Here is a 23,765-nt window from a genome sequence, read left to right on the forward strand (position 1 = left end):
AGTGGAAGAACCAAACGGCTGCTTGTCCTAGCCAAGACAATTGCAGGGAATCATTCCTTCTCAACTCTGCCTCTTCTGTAGCCAGATTTCCAAACACGAAATAAATAAAATACCCATGTGCTAAGACATATTCTTGCTTGCCTAGACAATATGATTGCTGCACAGTTCTCCCTCAAGGAAAACACAACTCTCGAATCTATGGTGCCCATTCATACCCGCACATACAGTTGCATGCTAGGTTATTAAGCACCAGTCTCTGAGAAGATACACTTCGGAAGTTCTCGCTCATTTTGCATATCCTTTTAGGAACAGAGCACACATTGAAATACTACATTTGGCTGTTCTGAAGGAGATGGTTCCTGGCTCAGAGCATGGAAGTGATACTGTGGGTCATCTTGAAGAGAGAGAAGAGGATTGCCTACCTTCTGAGCAAGAGGCGCGGGTGGCGCTGTGGCTTAAACCACAGAGCCTAGGACTTGCTGATCAGAAGGTCGGCGGTTCGAATCCCCGCGATGGGGTGAGCTCCCGTTGCTCGGTCCCTGCTCCTGCCAACCTAGCAGTTCGAAAGCATGTCAAAGTGCAAGTAGATAAATAGGTACCACTCCGGCGGGAAAGTAAATGGCATTTCCGTGCACTGCTCTGGTTCACCAGAAGCGGCTTAGTCATGCTGGCCACATGAGCCGGAAGCTGTACGCCAGCTTCCTCAGCCAATAAAGTGAGATGAGCGCCGCAACCCCAGAGTCGGCCACGACTGGATCTAATGGTCAGGGGTCCCTTTACCTTTATCTTCTGGGCATGATGGAGAAGGGAGAGCAGCCTCGTAGTGAATGTTCACAGAATAGGAAAGCTGTAAGAATATATTGAATAAAACATTTATGAAACATTAGAACACTAAAACACACAAAGCATACAAAGGCCGCTTTACTAGAGGCTGGTTTCAGGGGGAAGCCCTGAGATAAACTAGGTATTATGAAACACACAGCAAAAGTGAGTTCATGTACACTGAACGCTAGCATACATCAACAACCAGTGTCCGTCATTCTTTCTAGTGATGGACACTTAAAAAAAAAAGACATGTAAATGAGTCATTCTACTTTGAGGTTTTTACAATTAAGCCGTATACAGTGGTACCTCGGTTTATGAACAGTCCTGTTTACGAATTATTCGGTTTACGAACTCCGCAAAAGTAGAAGTAGTGTTCTGGTTTGCGAATTTTACTTTGGTCAACGAATGGAAGCCAAATGATGGAAGGGCACCGGCGGCAGGAAGCCTCATTAGGGAAAGCACGCCTCACTTTAAGAACGGATTTGGTTTAAGATCAGACTTCAGGAACAGATTAAATTCATAAACCGAGGTACCACTGTATAAATATTTTGAAATAAAACACTTAAGACAGAAATTTTCAGGCAAATTTCTTGTTTTGTGTGTAAAATATGTACAGTGGTACCTGGGGTTAAGTACTTAATTCGTTCTGGAGGTCCGTTCTTAACCTGAAACTGGTCTTAACCTGAAGCACCACTTTAGCTAATGGGGCCTCCTGTTGCTGCCGCGCCGTCGGAGCACGATTTCTGTGCTCATCCTGAAGCTAAGTTCTTAACCCGAGGTACTATTTCTGGGTTAGCAGTGTCTTTAATCTGAAGTGTATGTAACCTGAAGTGTATGTAACCAAAGGTACCACTGTATATTAAGCAATTCTGCGCTGGACAAACTTGTGTCATTTTTTTGCAGCATTTAAACTCATTGATTTTGTATAAATATGCCCCACCACTACCACACCCAATTTTCCTTTAATAAGCAGGCACCCCCCTTTTTTTAAGACAACCAGCTTCTGACCTACTATTGCATTTCAGTCTCTACAGAACTAGTGGGGTATTTTTCACTAAACACTCTTTTTGAAAATTTAAACCGTTAAAGGCATTTTGAATGCAGAGGAACAAACAATTGAGAACCAAGTCTTCAAATGCATTTCAGGCTTAGCATTCAATTTTTATGTAAATGATCCACGCAAACTCCAGTACGATGGACAATGCAAAGCCCAGACAAAATTAGATCCTGGCACAAGGACACACAGCCTGCTTACTAATTATTCCTTTATAAAAGCACTGTCTGTGGACTGTTCAATTTTTATTTTTTTTCCCAGAGTAAAAGAATCCCAATTGGTCTTTCACAGGAAATTCAAGGGAAGCAAATTCAAATCAGATGTCAAGCAATCCTCCCCCTCCGGCAAGTGATGAAAAAGTCCATTAAGCAAGATTCCAGAAATAAGTCACATGCCATTTTAAAGGAAACACTGTATTAAATCATACACAAGAAGAGACCGATGGACTGAACAGGCTGTATATTTTTGTATACAGGAAATATGTTTGTATGGAAAACAAAAACAAATGCTTTTGGTACATGTAGATGAGTCACAAAGAGAAATATTTATATCACCAAAATATTCACAACTCTATACGAAGTTTTGAAGGCACTTTTTTTTAACAAGGGGACTGTAACTAGAGATTTATAATATCATTTTATTTACAAATATATAAGCTGAACAAGAGTAAGATGGGAGCAGGGAAGACAACGACCCAGATATGCTCATAATTCACTTCTCCAAAGCAAAAGGCAGTAGACTTCTACACATTTCTTACCTATTTCTTATCAAATCCCACCTTGAGTAATAGGTGACCTTCAATTTCCAGTAGACAGGAATAGCTACGCCAAAAGACACTGTGCAAATTGGTTTTAAATTTTGTTTTAAAACTGTGAGAGGGGGATTCTATTTTCATTATTTTGTGAGCTGACCAGTATTAAAGGATAGGATAATAAATGTATTAAATTACATAATGCATGTTTATTCAGGATAAAGTTGCACTGAGATCAGAATGTCACAGCCTTAATAGCAGCAACAGGACGAGAAATCCCAGTCCAGTGGTCAGCAGCCACCACAGAGTTAAATCTTCCTGACAAGCAAGCTGCCACTTATCTCAGCTAAGGCCACAGCTCTATGTATGGGTGAAACAAAATGCACAAGCAAAACTTCTCCTTCCATTCAATGTACAGTGGTACCTCAGGTTAAGTACTTAATTCGTTCCGGAGGTCCGTTCTTAACCTGAAACTGTTCTTAACCTGAAGCACCACTTTAGCTAATGGGGCCTCCTGCTGCTGCCGCGCCGCTGGAGCCTGATTTCTGTTCTCATCCTGAAGCAAAGTTCTTAACCTGAAGCACTATTTCTGGGTTAGCGGAGTGTGTAACCTGAAACGTATGTAACCTGAAGCGTATGTAACCCGAGGTACCACTGTATAGAGGTTCCAGCACACACGAGGTCTAGAGCAATGCAACAGAGCAAGATAAATACCTTCATAGGAAGAGCCCTGAAGCATTTTAAAATGTTAATGGTGCAAATAAAGTTGAACTATACGTTCCAAAATATTAGCACTGCGGTACTGATGATATTCTAGCTCCCATTTCCTCCCAACAGAGCAAATGTACTACAACTTAATAAGTTATGGCTGCTTTCTGAAGACCATCCATAACGGAGAATGTTCCTTAGATCCATTTGTTTGCCCCTCAACTAATGGCTGACATCTGGTCGTGCCAGTTTTTAGTTTGGGAATTTAAACAAATAACACCTTTTGGAAACAGGAGAGTGAAACAATTGATGACTAGAGAAATACTAGGCCACATGTTGGACATGAAATAAAATTCCATATTTGTATGTTTTAAAAAATTATTAAAACCCAGCAATACCTGCATTTGCTAGGCGTTTAACATACCAACTGTTACTCTGTGGTGATTTCAATGACTTACTGCAGGTACAAACTATGTTTCTTGATTCTTTACACTAGAAGGAATTAATGAGGTAACATAGGAAGAGGGTTAACTGTCTAAGAATGCCCCCTGCCAGCCACTCAGAGAAATACACTGAGTGGATGTTTACCTAAACAGAATGGGAAATGAAAATGAACTATAATCAAACCAAGAAATAAAAGCACTGAAGGATTAAAAGTACATACCCTCCAACATTTCTCCAGTGAAAAGAGGGACGTCCCATTCCATAATGATAATTTTACTATTTCTTCTTCTTCTTCTTTGGCGATCACTTGTAGCCGAGTAAGATTATCTTCCATAAAAACGGTTTTAACAATGAGTCCGTAAGTGACTGTGGAGGGCAATTCTGGATCCACACATCCTTCCACAGTGGGGACATAAGTTTCTGGGCAGGAGTTGATCACGGTGTGGATTTGCCAGGCGTGCCTTTCTCTTAGCATGTTTCTCCCTTGCGTCCTGAGTTTGAGTGTCTTCAAAGCCCATGACACCTTTGGTAAAGGCTGTTCTCCAACTGAAGCGCTCACAGGCCAGTGTTTCCCAGTTGTCCGTGTTTATACTACATTTTTTTAGATTTGCCATGATAGCCCTACACACATATCTTACTGGGTTGCCCCAGCCACTCTGAGCAGCTTCCAACACATATAAAAAATGTAATAAAATATCAAACATTTAAAAAACTTCCCTATTCAGGATTGCCTTCAGACGGCTCGGGGGTCAGATAACTCCATACCCTCCAACATCCTAAGGAAATAGGCACATCCTAAGGAAAAGCGGGACATTCTGGGATCAAATCAGAAACCAGGATGGCTTCTCGAAATCAGGAAAATAGGGACCCTTGGAAGGTCTGAAACTAATTCAAAGGAGCAGGATGACTTATACCTGTAAAAATATTTTGACTGCAATCACGAAACAATTTATATTGCGATATTATAATAATACACACTGGACAAGAAGCTTTTGATCTATCCGATTTCCATCCTATTCAAGGAGATCAGGGAAGTACACATTAAATTATTTCATGTAGTCTTGCAAAAATCTTGAAAAGTAGGCAATGGTATGAGATGTGACTGGTACAAAGTCAGCATTTATGACTAATCAGAGATTCAAACTCAGGTCTCACTGATTCAAGCTTGCCAGATTTCACTCACACACAAACGCACACACAAAGCTATCTTATCACATACAGGAACACACTATGTGAAGGCAGGCAGGCTAGTAAAACACTGTGGGGCCTGGTAAGGTTTTTCTTGTTGCTAGTTACATATAAGCAATATCTGATCCACATCTACAGTGTTTGGTTTTCAGTTCAGGGCACTGCGTATGCCTTAAATAGACAAATGGTAACCCATTATTTCAGTGTGAGGAGACCATTAATGTTCTTTTGGGCAGCCATCCAAAATCAATTTGCATTGCAGCTTGAAATAAATTTAACCCCCAGTGATAAGTCTTGATTTCTGTTTTTAGTGCGGATAAAAGCTACTTGTATAAGCTGAAGTAATCAATCACAATCCAAGTTAGACTGGTTATAAATAGTAGGCATTCGAGTTTCAATGTGACAAAGAGAAAACACAGTTAACTGGAAAAGAGGCCCACCTTGGCACCACTGAATACAGTGGTACCTTGGGTTAAGTATTTAATTCGTTCCGGAGGTCCATTCTTAACCTGAAGCACCACTTTAGCTAATGGGGCCTCCTGCTGCTGTTGCGCCGCCAGAGCCCGATTTCTGTTCTCATCCTGAAGCAAAGTTCTTAACCCGAGGTACTATTTCTGGGTTAGCGGAGTCTGTAACCTGAAGCGTATGTAACCCAAGATACCACTGTAAGGGAATTTGCAGGCAAGATGAATTTCCATTTCTCAATAGTGTTGGGATGGCAGCAGTCTGAGAATAAAGATGGGAAGGGCACTCCTGGAAAAGCTAGCTTTGCTCAGGGGTTAACTACCATCTGCAAAAACATATTCCCAAATGATAGCGTAGGAAGAGAAAATATGGTTCTTGCAGGCAGTTCCCAAGCCTAATTTTGCTCATTTAGATCTTTAAGGTCCTTCACAGCTTTAGTGTCACCTTCCCCCAGACGCCATCTCTGGGTGACCCCTACCCCCCACCCCACTGGTGCTGGTGCATGGCTACTAAGTCTTTTTTATCATTGTGTGAGAACCTCGTTTCTGGAGTTTTAATTCTGTTTTTATCCTGTTAATCCATTTTAGCCCTCTTTTAATTCTGAGTTCCATACTACGCTGTGGCATTGTATTTCATTACTATTTAGTTGCTGTATTTTAAAGCTTGTTTTACATCAAGAAGCTTTAGTTTCAAAAGAGAAGAAATGTGTAAACACCGAAAAACAAACAAAAATGTGACTCTCCAAATGTTGTTTGACTACAGCTCCCATTAAATAAGACACTTGTGGCTTGGATTATAAAATTTAAGGAGATCTGGTCAGATCACTGAACCTCGGTAGCTATGCTAGCATGTGGAGGAGGACTGGAAACTAAAGTCTTGGGGGCCAACGAGGTGTGAATTCTGCCTGCTGATGCAGAAATCAAACTGGAAGGAAAGAGAGAGATACACGAGCCCCGCTCTCCGAGCTAATTCTGTATTAGAAGATGTCGTGTGGCCAGTGGATACGTGGTTCTGGGAAAGAATGGCATAGTCAAGGTCCGAACTGCACAAGTAGAAAAGGCTCCCCACTTCAGACCTTTTGCCTCTCTAACTCCCAGCAGCATCTAGTTTTGTTTGTTTACATAAAGGGAAACTTCATTTCAAAGGCAGGTCCACATACGCTTCCTCTCACACATGCATATCTCTCTCACACACACACGTGTGTGTGTGTGTGTGTACACACACACACCTCCTCCCTTACAAAAGTTCACATGAGTGAGCATCTGCCTTTTCATGCACGTAAAGCACACACTTTAGCGTCCGTAAGAAGTCATACAGAAAAATGTCTCAATGGCAAGCACATTTATTTATTTGAAACATTTCTTATCCACTCTTCGCTGCATATGCAATTCCATGGGCTCTTACCCTTTAAAACAAATTGAGATACATCCTACAAGTACTATGAACAAGGCAGATACTTACAAGCAGCCAACTAAAATAAACACCAGCAATAGCGATACAGTCCATCAAAAGTCTGGACAAATTTGCACACAGGCACTCTTGTTTCTCATTCATACAATCGAATGCAGTACACTTTCTTGTGGGACTCTTTGCGGCCTTCGCCCACCTGTTATGTGTACATATACACATTCTTGTTCACCTGGCCTCTCTTCATCCAGCAGATGTATGCCAACACTCTCTTGCCGTCACACACTCACTCAGCTACAAGCGTGTGTGCGTGCACTCACAAACACACCCTCAGGCACCTTCTCACTCACATATGCACATACCCCTGCTACCTTTCTTTTCTCTCTCACCTTCAGGTGCATAATTTCATGTGCGTTCTCTCTCTCTTACATCTGCACAAACTCTCTTGCTCAGTCACACGTTCTGAACATTAAATACATATGGAATTAGACACTCTTTCTTTGCAGATTTTTACTCATGCAGGACTTTTGTGTTCTCCTCCTCTCTTTTGTTGTCTGTGTGCACATCCTGACTCTTGTATGCACCCTCTTCCCTACATGCACACAATCCTGAATTCATACACATTCAGGCACCCCTTCTCCTTCCCTCATATACTTGCCCTCTGTCCAGCACACATAAAAACTCTTACAGATCCTCCTGCTCTCTCACATTGCAAATTCCTTTTGAGAAAGTTACCAGTGGGCACAATCTAGCTAAGCCTGGTCATGACGAATGTACACTCCTGTACTAAAAGCTTCTTAAGTAAAAAACAAACAAACAAACAAACAGTAAAATATAATCATCATCAATATGCCACCCATGTGACTGCGTTGCACTCTGGGTGGCTCCCAAGTAATGTAACTAACAAATGATTGAACATGCATGAATCAACAGCAACCAAGCAAATGAGAATGTTTAAGGTATTGGGACTTGAGGAAGACAGGGAAAAGATGGGTGCAGCCTACAAAATTGTGAAAAAACGTGTGGTGTAAATAAACCAAACACAAATCCAAATGTTAGAGGGATCATAATATATATCAGACTAGCACAGAGGAGGTGGAGAGGAGTTGGTGTAAATCAGGAGTGGCTAACAAATTGTAGGATTCCCAGGTTCAGCTAGCATATCAAGTGGTCAGGAATGTTGGGTGGTATAGCTCAGCAATGTCTTAAGGACGACAGATTTGCCATCCCTGGTGTACATGAAATCATCTCCCTAGGTACTACTATATTAATCTATCTCAAAAACCAAGTCTGTAGTCTAAAGCACACTACTTCCAAATTTCCACAATAAGGCACACCACATCAAGGGATATGGCACCTTCCCCCAGTCCATAGCAGCTAAACAGCAGGTAGGGAGCACAATGGGCATGTAGCGTTGGCTTCTCAGCCCATGGAAGGATGTAGCACACCTGAAGTTGTGGCATTACCAACTCCCTCGCCAATCCCTGGTCATCTAAAACCAGCTGTGAAAGTTCGACTTCGCAACAAACCCTCATCAAAAAAGCAGCAGCTACCCTTTTGGCAATGCCTTCATAGTATTGCTTAACTCACTCTTTTCCATATACCATTACTTTCCAATCCATTGCCTGGCAAGGAACGCACATTCATTCTTTCATTTAGTCTGTACAAACTGAGGAGCAAGATTCCAAAGGCTCGACCTGCTCAGCTGGTAACGACAACAATTCCTCTTAGGCTTTCCTTAAACAGAATTGAGAATGTATACGAGTCTTCTCTGTAGTGAGAGTGTATTGTGTTTGCACCCCAAGGAATTTTCAGAATGCAGTTTCAAGAAAACAAAAACAAAACCAATAAATAATAGACTGGTTTTTCCTTCTGTGCTATTCTGGCATAAAGACTTAACTTGCACCCGGCTAATTTAAATTTCTAAACGGATTTTACATGCTAGTTTTTTTAGTAGTCAAATTTGAATAAATCATAGAAGCACAACCAAATAAGTTATGGAAACAAGATGTTTTTGAATAGCAATCCTCAACAACAAAGCAAGTGCTGGGGACTGATTATTTACAAAAATAAAAATTTAATGATGTTCTCTCAGATGAAAACAGCCACCTGGTGTTTTCCTATGGACTATGAGTTAAAGTATTAATTACTATCTGAGTTGGGGGGGGGAGGGAAAAACACAAAAAATCAAGACTTTTCAGTGAACTAAAAGTGTACTCACAGTATTGGCAAGTTCCAGGTAACTTCCTCCAACTGAATTACTAAAATTGGAAGCTTGTGTAAGAAGTCTCTGCATTGCAACTTGTTGATTCATAGCATTGCCTCCATAGTCCAAGAACTTCTGCAGAGTTGAACGACTGTGCAAGTCAGGGCTCTGAAGGTCTCTAGCTCCAGAATCATATTCCCAACTTTCTCTAGCTCCCGAGAGGGTACCTAGGAAAAAGGGGAGGGGAAGGCTAGTTTATTAGAAGGAAGTGAACAGTCCAATTCCACATCTTCTCCACTTTGGTGATCACAGAAGTTGAGATCTTGAGGCAACCTTCATGATAACACCTTCCTTCCTTCCAATCTCTTCCCAAACCTCGCATTTTCCATGGAGTTCTTGAGACAATGCCCTGGTCCTCGGCCCCTACTGAAATTAAATACATATAAGTAATCTGAATACATGGTTTTCCCCTGCTTAATTTCACTTCCACCATAAACTCATGGGCTGAATATGATATTTTAAGTTTCCTTTGCTCTTTTTTTTCCAGGGGCCTGTCTTCTTGCTGCTAATTTGTAATGCCCCGTGCACATGATTGATAGTCTATTAATAATAATTCCACCCTTTGGTCACAAAGGCATTCCAGCACCAATGACTCTTCTAAGAAGACCAACGCTACACCATATGAATCTTCTATTCTTCAGCCTTTGTGCAACAGAAACCGTTACACTTCAGAACAGACCCCTTTGCATGTTTTTAATGACCTGCACCAATCACCAGAGCAGGGTTTTTGTTTTGTTTTTTTGCCTGCCTGCTCACTTCAGCCTTCTCTCCTTTGTGTGGTCTGACTACAGACCCCAGATGGACTTGAGGAGCCTTATAATGACCCGGTTCATTCCATGCTGGGAGTGTGCATGGAAACAAATTTCTATACTGGTATCCCCCTTTGTTAACTCAGGTCCAGCAGAGGGTCAACAGGGAAGCAAATCACACTCCAAATAAATTACATCAAAATTCCACAAATTTCGATTGAGTGCACTTCCAGATAAGTGATCTCAAGCCACAGTGTACCTGAAGGACCGCCTCTCTCCACGTGAATCTACAAGGACTCTGAGATCATCTTCTGAGGCCCTTCTTCAGGTGCCTCCCCCATGAGAGGTCTGGAGGGTGGGAACACAAGAACAGGCCTTTTCTTTTCTCCCCAGGGAGGGTCAGCTGGCATCTTCATTATATACCTTTAGGCACCAGGCGAAAACCAGGCCATGGACTGAATGACATCTGCTGCCCTTTTCAAATGTGTTGTGAAAGGGGAGATTATCGAGTTGTCTTTGTCTTTATTATGTATTTTATGTTTTTCATATTGTGATTTTATGTTGAGAATCTCCCTGAGATCAACAGGTATAGGTCGGTATACAAATTTAAAACAATAAATAATAAGAATAATATATTTAACACGGATACCTCTTGTCACCATTCAACACTTGCTCATATTCAGTTCAGAGATTTGATTACTGGGCCTCAAAACAACTACCCTGTTACCTTAATACTTCTACAGCTAATAGAACAGAACATATTCTGTTGAAAACAGACTGGATAAAAATGTTCTGCTGAGACAATGAGCTTATTAGATTAAAATGTAAGGATAAGTAGGCCGTAAGCTCTTGAAGTAGCAGCAGAGAAACTGTTTTATTGAACAATTATGTGCACATATTAATAAAGCTTTACAGAGTACACATTCAACATTCTGAGCTCCCAAGCAGAAACAATCGCCACCATCACTACTATACTGTAACAGCATAATCAGCTCAGAAAAGTATGAAACACCCCAGAAATGCTAAAGCTAACCACAGAAATTACAACAGTATATTGAAGTGTTGGTCGCAATTCATATCAAACTAGTAAAATACCTCCCAGTATGTTCCATAGGGAAGAAGGGAATTTCTTAACAATCCCATGTAGGGTAAAGCAACCCTCACACCCTCAAGAGAACATTGCCCATCCTCATTTTTTACTTTTTCATGGTGTTCCCCAATGGATAGCTCAGTTGGTTAGAGAGCATAGTGCTGATAACGCCAAGAGTGCAGGATCAATCCCCACATGGGACAGCTGCATATTCCTGCATTGCAGGAGGTTGGGCTAGAAGATAATCCTCAAGGTCCCTTCCAACTCTACAATTCTATTATCTTAATTTTATTTCCTGGTTATCTGCCAGCACCCTTCACTCCAACGCCACAACTTCCACCTACCCTAAATGTCAGCCTCCCTCACAGCAGCTTCCTTCCCGACACAAGTAACAGCTGGATTGAGAAGGGGAGACAAAACTGTGAAAGCCTGAGTTCCCAATCCTAACTCTACCCAGAAATGTGATTTTTTTTTAATAAAAAAAATCACATAACACCAAAGTATGTATTTAACACAACATGCAAGTTAAGAAACTTCCTTTACAATAAACCACTAAGAAAAAATGAGCTTATAACCCTTGAGGGGTGGAGCTTCAAAAAACAAAATACTGTATAACTTTACCTTCCATTTTACAGGGTAGGTTGAAATACAAACTTGAACATCTTAAAAACCTAACATAGCCATACCATCTCTTAGTAACCTTAAGCATACCCATGATGATAAATTTTGCTGGGATATTTATAGGAGTGTGTTTGACTGATCTAGCTGAACAGTTTTATGTTTGTTTACACAGTCATGTCTGCATCACATTTTCAGTTAAATTGATCAAATTTGCTCAAAATGATTAAGTGTGAAAGGAAACCAAACAGTGAAGTGCCGAACGATTAGTAGCAATTGTGCACCTTTAAATTTTTTTTTTTAAAATGAGCATTTTGGTTCACACCGTATCAATGAAGTCTATTTTCAGTCTTCCTAAGACTCATTTAAAAAAACAGAGACTATTTTAAGATGCTGGACATAGTGCAGGATAAAGTTATTTTCAAAACAATCTAGACACAAATCTATATAAAATGCCTTTTCCTGCAATAAAAATACATACATCAGCTTGAGGAAACACTATTTATAAACATCTGTTTTCTCCACTACTTCGATCCTCTGGCATCAAACACATTTTCCCCTTATGGTTTTTCTTTTTAACTGAAATCAATAGCAGGTGATCTTCAGTTGTAATGGACAATTGATCCCAAGGAGATGAGTGTGTTTATCATATTCTAACATTATACTGAGTGTAGGAAACAGCAACTTGGACTTCTGATGCCTGTTAGGTCATTTTGCATAGCTACACACTAGATGTAATTGATTTTTCAAGTACTTTAACACCTTTGTGAGACAAGAGTGCCTTTAAGATGTTTTCAGCTGCCAGTATTTTAGCTTTTGAATTGAGACAAAAAATTAAAATACCTGGTGCCCTGACTAATCAGGTTCATATTTTCAATTGGTCAAACCATTTTTTAAAAATAATATATAAATTAAACCAAATAGGTTAACTGGATAAAACAGATCAGTTATAGATTTGTATGATGTCAAGATGAACAAGAGCAAGGGAAAAGCTAATTCATTTATTTAGACTAATGGTGCAGCTACAGAAATGAAGAACATACTTCTTGGTAAACTACAAAGAAAGAGGAAGAGAGAAATCAATAGCAGAAAACCACAAAGGGTAGTTCCAAGCACACAAAACCAAATCCTATTTCATGCCAAGCCCAATCATTCTTCTTGGGATAAATTCATAACATTTTGTGATCTACGAACAGGCCATAGCACAAAGATTGTTATTTCTTTACAAGTTTGGCGACTCTTTTCTCGTTGATTATGATGTCCTCCTTTCGAAGCACCCTATCGAAACTTACTAGCTTCAGGGTAAGTGAACACAAAAACAAGAAGGTTCAATATTGTTCTATGTTCCACAAAGTCAAGAATGTCCTACTGTAAAAATGGCAGCATCTCACAGCGAGTAGTCCTTGCTCTACACACATGGATTACCAGAGCCAGCTCTCTACACAAAAGAGTTGTGACATAACCTGGTTTAAGCATAAACAGGGTTGTTGTTTTTCAGCTGGAACTCACCGGAACTCTGTTCCAGCATCTTTCAGGTGGTCACCACTGGCATTATAAAAGAACAAGGGACGCATTCATGGGGTTCCAGCACCTATTCTTCTAGAAAAATAGCACTGTGTATAACCACAAGTACACTTGGGAAATAACTGCGTTTTGGTTACTATGTGCACGCTAAAATATTTACTAAATATTTAGTAACCATTTTATCTATCCTGGGGGCTCACGGAATAATCTTATTTAGCTGTTCAATCTTTAATACTCATTAAGTTCATTCCATAGCCTTGGGCAAATTGCTATTTCCCAATCCCACTGAAAAGCTTGCTTCAAAGGCAAAAATGTGTTAACTTCAGAATGACATGAGCCCTCGGAGGCCTGTAGGGTCCTGTTTGTAAAATATTTTAAGGATAATATATCCTGTATTTATAGCTGCTTTGATTTGGACACTATTTTTTGCAAATCTTGTTGAAAGTGCCGTCTTATTTAGGTGGCTGAATGAGTTTCAGTTGTTGACGCCCAAGGGTACTATAAAGGCATATGGAGGGATAAAACCCACCTCCTCTGTGCTCAACTTCCCCTGAAATATCAGGTTGGTAGTTTAGGGGTGCTGATAGCCTTATCCAAGCAGTCTCAATCGCACTGGCACAAAGCACCGTTCAAAAGCTTAGGCTAACGCACCAGTTACAGTCTCTCCTGATAAAGACAGTCTAGACTAGGGCTAGGCAACCTAAGGCCCGGGGGCCGGATGCGACCCAATCACCTTCTCAATGTGGCCTGCGGATGGTCCGGGAATCAGTGTTTTTACATGAGTAGAATGTGTCCTTTTATTTAAAATGCATCTCTGGGTTATTTGTGGGGCCTGCCTGGTGTTTTTACATGAGTAGAATGTGTGATTTTAATTAAAATGCATCTCTGGGTTATTTGTGGGGCATAGGAATTCGTTCACCCCCCCCCAAAAAAAATAGTCTGGCCCACTATATGGTCTGAGGGACGGTGGACCGGCCCACGGCTGAAAAAGGTTGCTGACCCCTGGTCTAGACCATGGGTAGGCAAACAAAGCCCTGGGGGCCGGATCTGGCCCAATCGCCTTCTAAATCCAGCCCACGGACAGTCCGGGAATGAGCGTGTTTTTACATGAGTAGAATGTGTCCTTTTATTTAAAATGCATCTCTGGGTTATTTATGGGGCCTGCCTGGTGTTTTTACATGAGTAGAGTGTGTGCTTTTATTTAAAATGTATCTCTGGGTTATTTGTGGGGTATAGGAATAGTCCAGCCCCCCACAAGGTCTGAGGGACAGTGGACCAGCCCCCTGCAGAATAAGTTTGCTGACCCCTGGTATAGCCGCAGTTATTCCTGCACCGATAGCATCTCATTCAGAGTACATGGTATTGCTTGCTGAAGAAATGCAATTAGTGCAGAGCACATCAGTAAGTTGATTAATTGGAATCAGACAAATGGAATACATTTCTTCAGTTCACAAAGAGTTGTGCTGCCTTCCCATCTGTTCCTACACACAATTCAAAGTGCAGATATTGACCCTAAGTGGCTGGTACATTAAGGACCAGTTTTCCTTGTGTGAAACCACCTGGGTGTTAAGAATGGTGTCTAATGCTCTGTTCTGGGTCACTCTGACTTCCAAAGGATGCTGAATTGCGACAGGAAACAGGACTTTTTCAATGATGCCCTCCATTATCATATCTGCATTTCCTCTACAGGGAATCTGGCACTCCCATTATTTTGTAATCAGTGCCTGGTGAACAGCTTTTATGTCGGTTTATTTCTTCTTTTTGGTATTTAAGAAGGTAACTCTGCTTTTAGGCTGGTATTTTATTTTAAGCTACCTTGCTATGATTTGTCAAAACAAGGTCACAGTGAAATCATTATTAAGCAAATTTCACTGTGACCTTATTCTTTTGACCTATGAACCTTAAGTGAGCATACATGCTCCTTAAAGCACCTGATAAGGGAAGTTAGGACGCAGACATAACAAAACTATTTTCCAGAAACCAGTAATTGTTTTATGTTTTACCATAAGATAAATATAAAGGAATCCTCATTCTATACCTTTGTTTTGTAAGATTTACAGCTGCATCTTCTATGAGAAAAATGATACGCAAAATCTCCACTTAATCACAACAATATCTGAACAATCAGAGAACAGCTGCAGTGCACTGAGCCAAGGCAGGAGTTAAATGCCAAAATTTGTATTAACTCCATGCATAATGGTGACTTCTCCTCATATAATGCTTATAGTTCTCAACTATACACCAGTAAAATCCACTGCTAAAAAAGGAAAGTATGCACTGTGCTGCTAGACTTTGAGATACTCATGTAAAGAATAGGCTTAACACATGATTGAATCACTAGAGAAAACCATGAATCACAAATCAGGAGAATTCGGAGAATTCCAGTTCCACCAAAACCAGTGGAACTTGAACATTAAACTGTGCACTTTTTGAAATAAATGGAGGGTAGATCTTTGCCCCAAAGTACAGGCAATGACCCTGTGGCAAGCATGAACCTCCATGGCCCTACCATTGGCCTCAACGTACATGGGGCAGGGACACGGAGACAGTACAATGGAAATAATAATCACAGTGTGGGAAAGACCCTGGACAAGAGTCCTAGTGGACATTGGAAAGGCCAGGACCTTCAGTACTCGCAACAGCTTCATTGGGGCAAGACCTGGAAAAGGTTGCCGAGTGTAACACTAGGCCGGAGCTGTGGTTTGTTTCCTTGAATAAGCAGTTAACTTCATTGGCCTTGGGTGACTAATTGTTTTATTTTGCTGACCTAACCCCTGGCTCCAACCCTGACAATGGATGAGTGGTGTTTTATTCTGGGCAGACAAGGGATTTAGCAACAGCACCACCAGGCCAGAGGCTTGGCTGCCCAGTATCCCCAGATTCTGAAATACAGTGGGCGAAGCAGAAAGAGCAAAGGTTCTGATAGACTCCTCCTCACCAATGGATACCAGTCCCACTCCCATCCCGCCCTTGACCCTGGCCCCAACACGTAACATCTTTGACCCACCTCAAAGACATAGAAATGCAGCAGAGGACGGTGTCTGGGGGAACATCCACAAGGAGACATTTACAAAAACAAAAGCCAGATGTGACTCACAAAAATTCCACACTCCTCTCCTGCCTCACATCCACATCTAGACCACATCCAGTCTCTCACCTCCAGATAAACATTGCTCACAAAGCCTACAAAACAATAAAAGGGGCTGAGCCCTTGCCTTAACCCAAAGACACCAGTGCAGGTGAGCTGGTTTGGGGAGAGAACCCTGAACAGCTGCAGCCACTCAGGCTGATGGTCTACAGGCTCAGTGGGGCCCAGTCCTGATGAAAATACCTCCCAGAAACAAGAGCAGCTGCTTTTGCAAGGTGGGTAAGGGGCTTGGTCAGTGTTTCCCAAACATGGGTCGCCAGCTGCTAGGGATGATGGGAACTGTAGTCCAAAAACAGCTGGAGACCCAAGTTTGGGAATCACTAGGCCTGGTGTCAACCAATACCAGTACCTCTCCTGCTCTTCCAGCCGGCTGCCTCTCCCCCACCTACTTCTGCTTCTGTAGCAGGAAGTATCAGGGCAGGAATCCCATTTCCAGCTCCAATTTAAAAAATACTTCAGGTGAAAGAAAGTCTTTCAAAGCAAGAAGACTGGCAATTCTATAGGTAAATTTTGCATACAGAAAAGTTGCTTTCCGGGGCAATAAACTTGACAGATTTACAAACCTGAAGCCTACAAATTGAGGTGCCCCCTTTTTTCCTCCACCCCACCCATTATTAATGACCAGTTCACAGCTTTTATAGAGAACAAATGCTACGATTCTTCCTTTTATGTAATTATAGGATGCATAAGACAATAAAAATGCATAAGAATTTATTATGCAAGCCTTGAAAGATCAGAGCAACAATATAAATGTCCCAATTTTATCAGATTCTGCTTAAGGGAAAACATTCTATTATAGAGAAGCCAAATTTATTTCAACATTGCCCCCCCCCCCCCCGCTCAAAAATCCATGTCATTTAGTTCCCAAGTAGCTAATTTTGAGATTTCTCCCATTAGGGTCCCCCCGCAACAGATTTTATGTATTTGTGCACACCTCAGTGTCCCCCTTAGTCTACTGATATCTCCCTCTTCTGCATGGCTGCTATGTTTCTAGCTACATAATGGTGGGCTCTTCCCCCTGAAGTTCAGAAAACAAAAATAAAGTGATTGCCAGCAAAGCTACAGTATGGCATATCTGTTTCGGAGGGGACTCACAACAAATCATTTGCTTTCTATTTAATTAAGACTGACCTACACCATTACTCACACACAAGACAATTTAATAAAAACTGCACGTATCAGCTGCAGAGAACACGGAAAATGGGATGCACAGTTCTTACAATAGGTCATGTATCTTGACATTATGCTAATGGGAGTAAAACCTTGGATCAAAACACAGTTAACATGTTTACCACCAAGTTCTTCATGTTAGATTGTTCTGTGTAAACATGACTGCCACTTTTTCTCCACCAATGCTCTTCTGCAACTAACATAAATAGTTCTTTGGAAAGTCATGTTGTCTTAATCTATTTACAGACAGGAGTGCCCTATTCAACGAATGTTTACTCTTAAGCAAACACTGCTCACTTCAGGGAAGCTTATTCCCAACCCGGGTTGTATCCAATGTTAGTCCTGCACAGAGCAGATCCACTGAAATGACTAATTTAGGACCTTTGATTTCAGTGGGTCTACTCAGAAGAAAGCTTAGTTGGCGATGGTAGCCATCTGAAGATAGTACATCTACCTGCTAACATTAATTTACTCCCAGCATGGTGTGCAACAACGCCAGCGATGGCATTTAAAGCATACATAATAGAAATACAAACTCAGTGCCAATACACATAAAAAGTCAATCTGCTGTTATGACCACAAGCCTTAAAATCAATTTGCATGTTTGTTCTGTATGAGAACTCCCAATATTCTTTTTATCCCTTGGCTCCACTAAAAAGAGGTATTACTTACCTACAAACGCTTATTCTGGAGAGTGCTGTGCATAGTAATAAGAGCCGTAATCTTATATCATCAGAAGACCAACATGAAAACTAAATGTCCATGAAATTTTACAGCCAAACTCTAAAGCAGAAGAGGGCGTAGAGTTCTGAGCTACAACATCATTGTTGTTGTTGTTGTTGTTGTTGTTGTTGTTAGCTACCCATCTGACTGGGTTGCCCCAGCCACTCTGGGAGGCTCCCAACAGAATATTTAAAATACAATAAAACATGAAACATTAAAAACTTCCCTACACAGGCTGCCTTCTAAAAGTGAAATAGTTGTTTATTTCCTTAAACATCTGATGGGAGGGCATTCCAAAGGGAGGGTGCCACTACCAAGAAGGCCCTCTGCCTGGTTCCCTGTAACTTCACTTTTTGCATTGAGGGATCAGTATATACTCTGGCAAATCACATTTCCAATCTAGTCAAAATTAGGTACTTTTAGCATTTGGCTCAATTCTATTGGACAAACGTTAGCAATATGCTAACTCTCTACAAGCAGAACAGTTTCAGACTGTCATGGAATATCAACACATAGGATACTTTCAATGGCCTGCGTTCTATACCTGCCCTGTTCTTAAAGCTCAAAAACGACCTCATTTCCACAATCACGACTCTCCCAGCCCTCCAACCTGTGCAAAAGATTTTCAGGACTGTTTTGTCTTCTTTTTTCCAGTAGGTGGCACCCTAATGCTATCTTGTCAGTTAACCCTCTGGTGAAAAGAGCTGTGTAGTTCACCAACAAACAGCAGCAAAGTCAGTGTCAATCTCATACATGATGAAACATAATTCTAGAGAACTAAGTCACAGTTTCTCTGGAATTTTTCAACTTAAGTAGCCAGGATCAGGCACACACCTCAGAAAAAGGGCAGTAACTAGACACAGTTCAAGCTGTAAACAGCTATCACTGCAATTGTATCCCTCAGCATAAACATTAAACAAAGACTTGCACAAAAGCATAATTTTATTTCAAAGTAACTTTTGCTCACATTCTTGATTATCACCAATGCTTTTAAACAATTGGCAAACGAAGTGTATAGTTTATAAAATTATTTATAAAGTTAGTTTGGAATTGAATTACAAAACAAAGAGCATACTTTTAGCAGGCAATTATTTAGAACAAGATAAAAACAAGGCATAGGTGTGTTAGATAGATAATTTATTACGGTCAAAGCCCAGCTCGCATAACACAATGATGGCTGCGTTCCTAAAGATAAAATATACAATTAGAGCAGATTGCAGCAATAGCTCATGAGTTAATGAATGAATGAATTTATTAATACGGTCACAGACCAGCGTCAACACACACAACATCACAGATCATAAAAAATATCAGAAATACAAAGGACAATATGAATATAACAAAGATTTAAATATAAAAATTAAAATTAATTGTTAGCGTGCCCCCTGTAATTAACATTTAGGGGCTTGGTCATTATGGGATACCACTTGCTTCCTGCGATTGATTGCAGACGCACAGAATTTAGCTACATTTAATGTAGTCTTGGGATTCTTGTCCTCTAGCAATAGTTTTAAACTATGGTATTCCGATTTTTTTCTGGACTTTTGCAAAACAGGTGTAATAAAAGTCAAACGTATATCCTCATAAAGACGACAACGTAATAATACATGTGAAGCAGTTTCAACTTCCAACGAGCCACAAGAACAGACCCGTGCTGTGTATGGTTTACCCTCAAATCTGCCCTGAAGTAAGGCAGAAGGGAGAACATTAAATCTGGCGAGGGTAAAAGACCGTCTGTATTTGGGTACCTGAAGACCTGACAGATAGTTAGCTGGAGAGAAACCTCTCCCATGGTCCCTTATTGCTGGATGTTTGATCATTTCGCTCATGTGGCATTGTAATTCTACGTCCCAGATACGCTGGCGAATTGTAGTCCTAGCTTTCTCGAAGCCTGTCGCTATCAGGGTCTGCTGTGGGATCCCCAAGCCTTTAAGTTTTTCCAGCAGTGTAGCTTTCCATCTGGATTGGTAGGTATCTAATAAGGTTAAAGGTGCCAGCCCAACCGGGAAGAAAATAAGCTTTAGCCAATAATGGATCTTCAATATCCATATCCGAGTACTGATAGGAATTTGCCCAACCTCCAAACGGACCGCTATGTTGGATACGCAAGAGGGGATCCCCAGCAGGCAGCGGAAAAACTTAGTTTGGAATGCCTCTAAAAGAGTAAGGTTTTTAAAGCTGCAGATCTGGGATCCATATAACAATTGTGATAGTATTTTGGCAGCAAAGACCTGGGAGGCTGCCGGTATGTGTTGGCCCCCTTTCCCATAAAAGAATCTTATTAACGCTTTGGTAGATCTTTCTGCATTTGCAATAGTATTATTAATCTGAAAGCGCCAGGAGCCCCTTTCCTGGAAGGTTACACCCAGGTATTTAAAGGTTGCTATCTGTTCTATTGAGCGACTGTCTATTCTCCATTTGTGCCTCCTCCTTTTTTTAGAGAACACCATGACTTTGGATTTGTTGTAGTTAATTGTTAGTTGTTCGATGCTGCAGTATTTGGTAAAAGATCTCAAAAGTTTTCTTAATCCAACACAAGAAAAAGAAATTAAAACTGTGTCATCCGCATATAAAAGGACCGGGAGGGGCGTACCAGCCCATTTGGGGGGATGGGCATTTTCTTTCTCCATATTTCCTACTAGCGAGTTGATATGGAAGTTAAATAAAGTAGGCGCAAGGACACACCCTTGCCTAACCCCCTGATGGATTTGGATTTCCTTGGATATGTGGCCCTGTCGGTCACACCTTACCCGGATCCGTGTATTTTCATATAGACTGTGGATGAGATACAGTAGGCGTTTGTTTATATTTGCGGCGCTTAGCTTTCCCCAAAGTCTGTCCCTCGGTATTAAATCAAAAGCAGATTTGAAATCTATAAAGGCCACGTATAGGGAACCTCCTTTTCTTGATGTATATTTCTCCGCAAGATGTTGGAGAACAAGGCCCTGGTCTAATGTTGACCGATTTGCCCTAAAACCCGCCTGTGCTTCTGAAAGAATGTGGTTTTGTTCCAACCAGTCCACTAATTTATCGCATAGGTGGGCAGCATACAATTTGCTAATGATACTTAGGAGGCTAATTGGCCTGTAATTAGCCGGATCTGATCGGCTCCCTTTCTTGAATAAAGGGATGATGATTGCTAATCCCCAGTCCTCAGGGATAGTGGCCGATTGATCTATGCTGGTAAATAGGGCAGCTAGCACAGGGGCCCACCATTCAACATTAGCCTTAAGGAGTTCCGGTGTAATGTTGTCTACGCCGGGTGCTTTTCCAGGTTTAAGGGATTGGATGAGCCTATAGATCTCTTCAGTTGCTACTGGGGGCCATTCGGCACCAATATCACTCGAAGCTGGGGGCATGGCCTGCAGATGTTGATTTGATGTATATAAAGATGAAAAGTAAGCCTCCCAAATCTCAACTGGTATAGTATAATCAATTTCAATCGGGGAGTCTTGCCAACTTTTCACGACTATTTTCCAAAAAGTGGCTGAGTCTTTCCTTCGAGAGGCCTCTAATAAGCGTTGCCACTCCCCCCTTTGGGCCTGAAGCTTTTTCTTTTTAATCAGATCTTTATATTTGCGTTTGGCTTCGAACCATTCCGCAGGAAGCAAGGGTAAGTTCGCTGATTTGTAATTCCTGTACTTATCCAACAAAGAACGCTTCATAGCAATACATGCCTGATCAAACCAAGGTTTGGATTTGTTGAGGAATAAAGATTGGCGCGAAGTCTTTTTTTGGGTCAGGTGGGGTTGCAAAAGTGAGATCAGATCCTGGAACAAGATTATTCTAGATTCAGAACATGGTGAGTTTAAGAGATTATCTCTTCTCATGAGGAATATGTCCGAGTATAGCCTTTCAGATGTTTCGGCATTCAGCTTTTCGGACCATCTAATACGTGAGTATCTCAACTCCATGTTGGAGGACCTGGGGGCTTCAAGTTTATCTTTGCAAAATGTCTTTTCTTGCATCCAGGAGGAGGCAGAGGGGTAAGTGATCACTATCAACCCTCTCCTCCACTTTGCACTCAAGGGCTCTATTTAGGAGATTAAATGATACCATAACATAGTCGATAGTGGAAGCTCCTGCATTTGATATAAAAGTAAATTCCCCACAAGTCTCCCCATTCTTGCACCCATTTAGTATGACCAGGTCCAGCTTGTTAGAAAGACGCAATAGGCACAGACCTGCATAATTACATCCCTTGTCTTTTGAGAGTCTGGTGGGTATAAGATGGTTTTCTTCCACGATGGGTGGTGAGTCGTGGAAGTGTGCATATAGTGCTTCGTCAGACTGGCCAATTCTAGCATTAAGATCACCAGCCATTAGCACTGAAGCTGCAGGGGTTTGAGTCATCAAACCATCAATGTATGTTTCCAGCCCATGCCAGGTGTTTTTAATCAGCTGCTTGCCTCTTTGGGGGGGAAGATATACATTAATCAGTAGCAGGGTGAAGAATCTACTTTCCACTAGTAAGGCCATAGCCAGATGTTTCAGTGTCTCTAACTTTACTAAGGACGCCCTCAACCTTGTAGATATTAAAATGCCTAGGCCACCCTTGACTCTCCCCCCTTTAGTGCTTGGGGATCCTGTGAGGGACATTGAGGAAAAGCCGTTAACTTCTAGGTCCCCTGTGAGCCATGTCTCCTGTAAAAATAGTATGTCGTAGTCGTGGATAAATTTAGCAAAGGATGGATCAGCTGCCCTTTTTTTCCATCCTGCGATATTCCATGATAAAAAGCTAAGGTTGGCTTTACCAAGATCCACTCCTTGTCAATTATCTTCCAAGGTACTGTTGGAGTTTACCATTCTACGTGGCAGCCGACTATCATCCTTACATGGAGAGCTGCCCAGGTGTTCTATGGTGTCAGATGGTAAAGGTAGAGTGCTCACATTGGTAGACACTGGGCCTTTGCTATGCAAGGCCTCCTCCTGGGGGTACTCTACCTGGTTGTAGCCTAATTCCGCTTCATCTAAATATCTCATTTTGGACCAGAAGCCTGGTGAAGTTTCCTTAGGCATGTTTTTCCTTATAGGGAGCGATGCATTATTCTCCTCTGTGAGTTGTACTTTCTTGATTGCAGGTAGATTAATCTCTGCTTTTATCTGAAGGTTACGTGGTCGACGAGCCGCTGAATCGAGTTCTTGTGAGATGATCGTTTTGGAAGGGCTCTTGCTCTTTCTTTGGACATCCACCTTGGTTTCCTTATATAACTCTTTCCCGGCCAGCTTATTTCTTAGCGTTTCTAATCTTTCTAGGATTTTAGCTTGTATTAAAGGTGGGAATGTCCAGAATTGACTAATTAAGGTATTTTCTTCAAAGGAGAAATTGTGTGTAGGGGTATCCAGTTCGTGAGGCGACTGGTGGTTATTCTGATAATCAGCTTTATTGTTTTCCACCACCTTTGAATAGATGTCTTTCTTATTTGATTTGATGAGGTGCGAGGGGGGGCCGGGCACTTCGAATAGGCGAGTCACTGTCAGGCCCACCCTTTGCAGCTTCTCCTTATTAATTAATATTTGTTTTGCGGTCGAGTCATCTTTAAATGTCAGCATCACTCAATTATACTTATTGTCATTTCGGAGAAAATCTGCCTTGATAACGTTACCTTGTAGTAGGAGGCCTCTGAGTACTGTC

General features: G+C 41.3%; 1 protein-coding gene across 2 annotated transcripts in view; it reads right to left on the minus strand.

The window, feature by feature from the left end:
- Positions 1-23,765, minus strand: part of MCC (MCC regulator of WNT signaling pathway) — a 212,321-nt gene that overhangs the window by 157,531 nt on the left and 31,025 nt on the right. For both annotated transcript variants that reach the window (XM_053408630.1, XM_053408632.1), the window contains one exon: positions 9,064-9,275. In XM_053408630.1, the coding sequence (XP_053264605.1) occupies positions 9,064-9,275 (212 nt within the window). The remainder of the gene's footprint in view (positions 1-9,063; positions 9,276-23,765) is intronic.

This window comes from Podarcis raffonei, chromosome 11 (genome assembly GCF_027172205.1).
Source record: "Podarcis raffonei isolate rPodRaf1 chromosome 11, rPodRaf1.pri, whole genome shotgun sequence".
NCBI classification, from domain to species: Eukaryota; Metazoa; Chordata; class Lepidosauria; order Squamata; family Lacertidae; genus Podarcis; species Podarcis raffonei.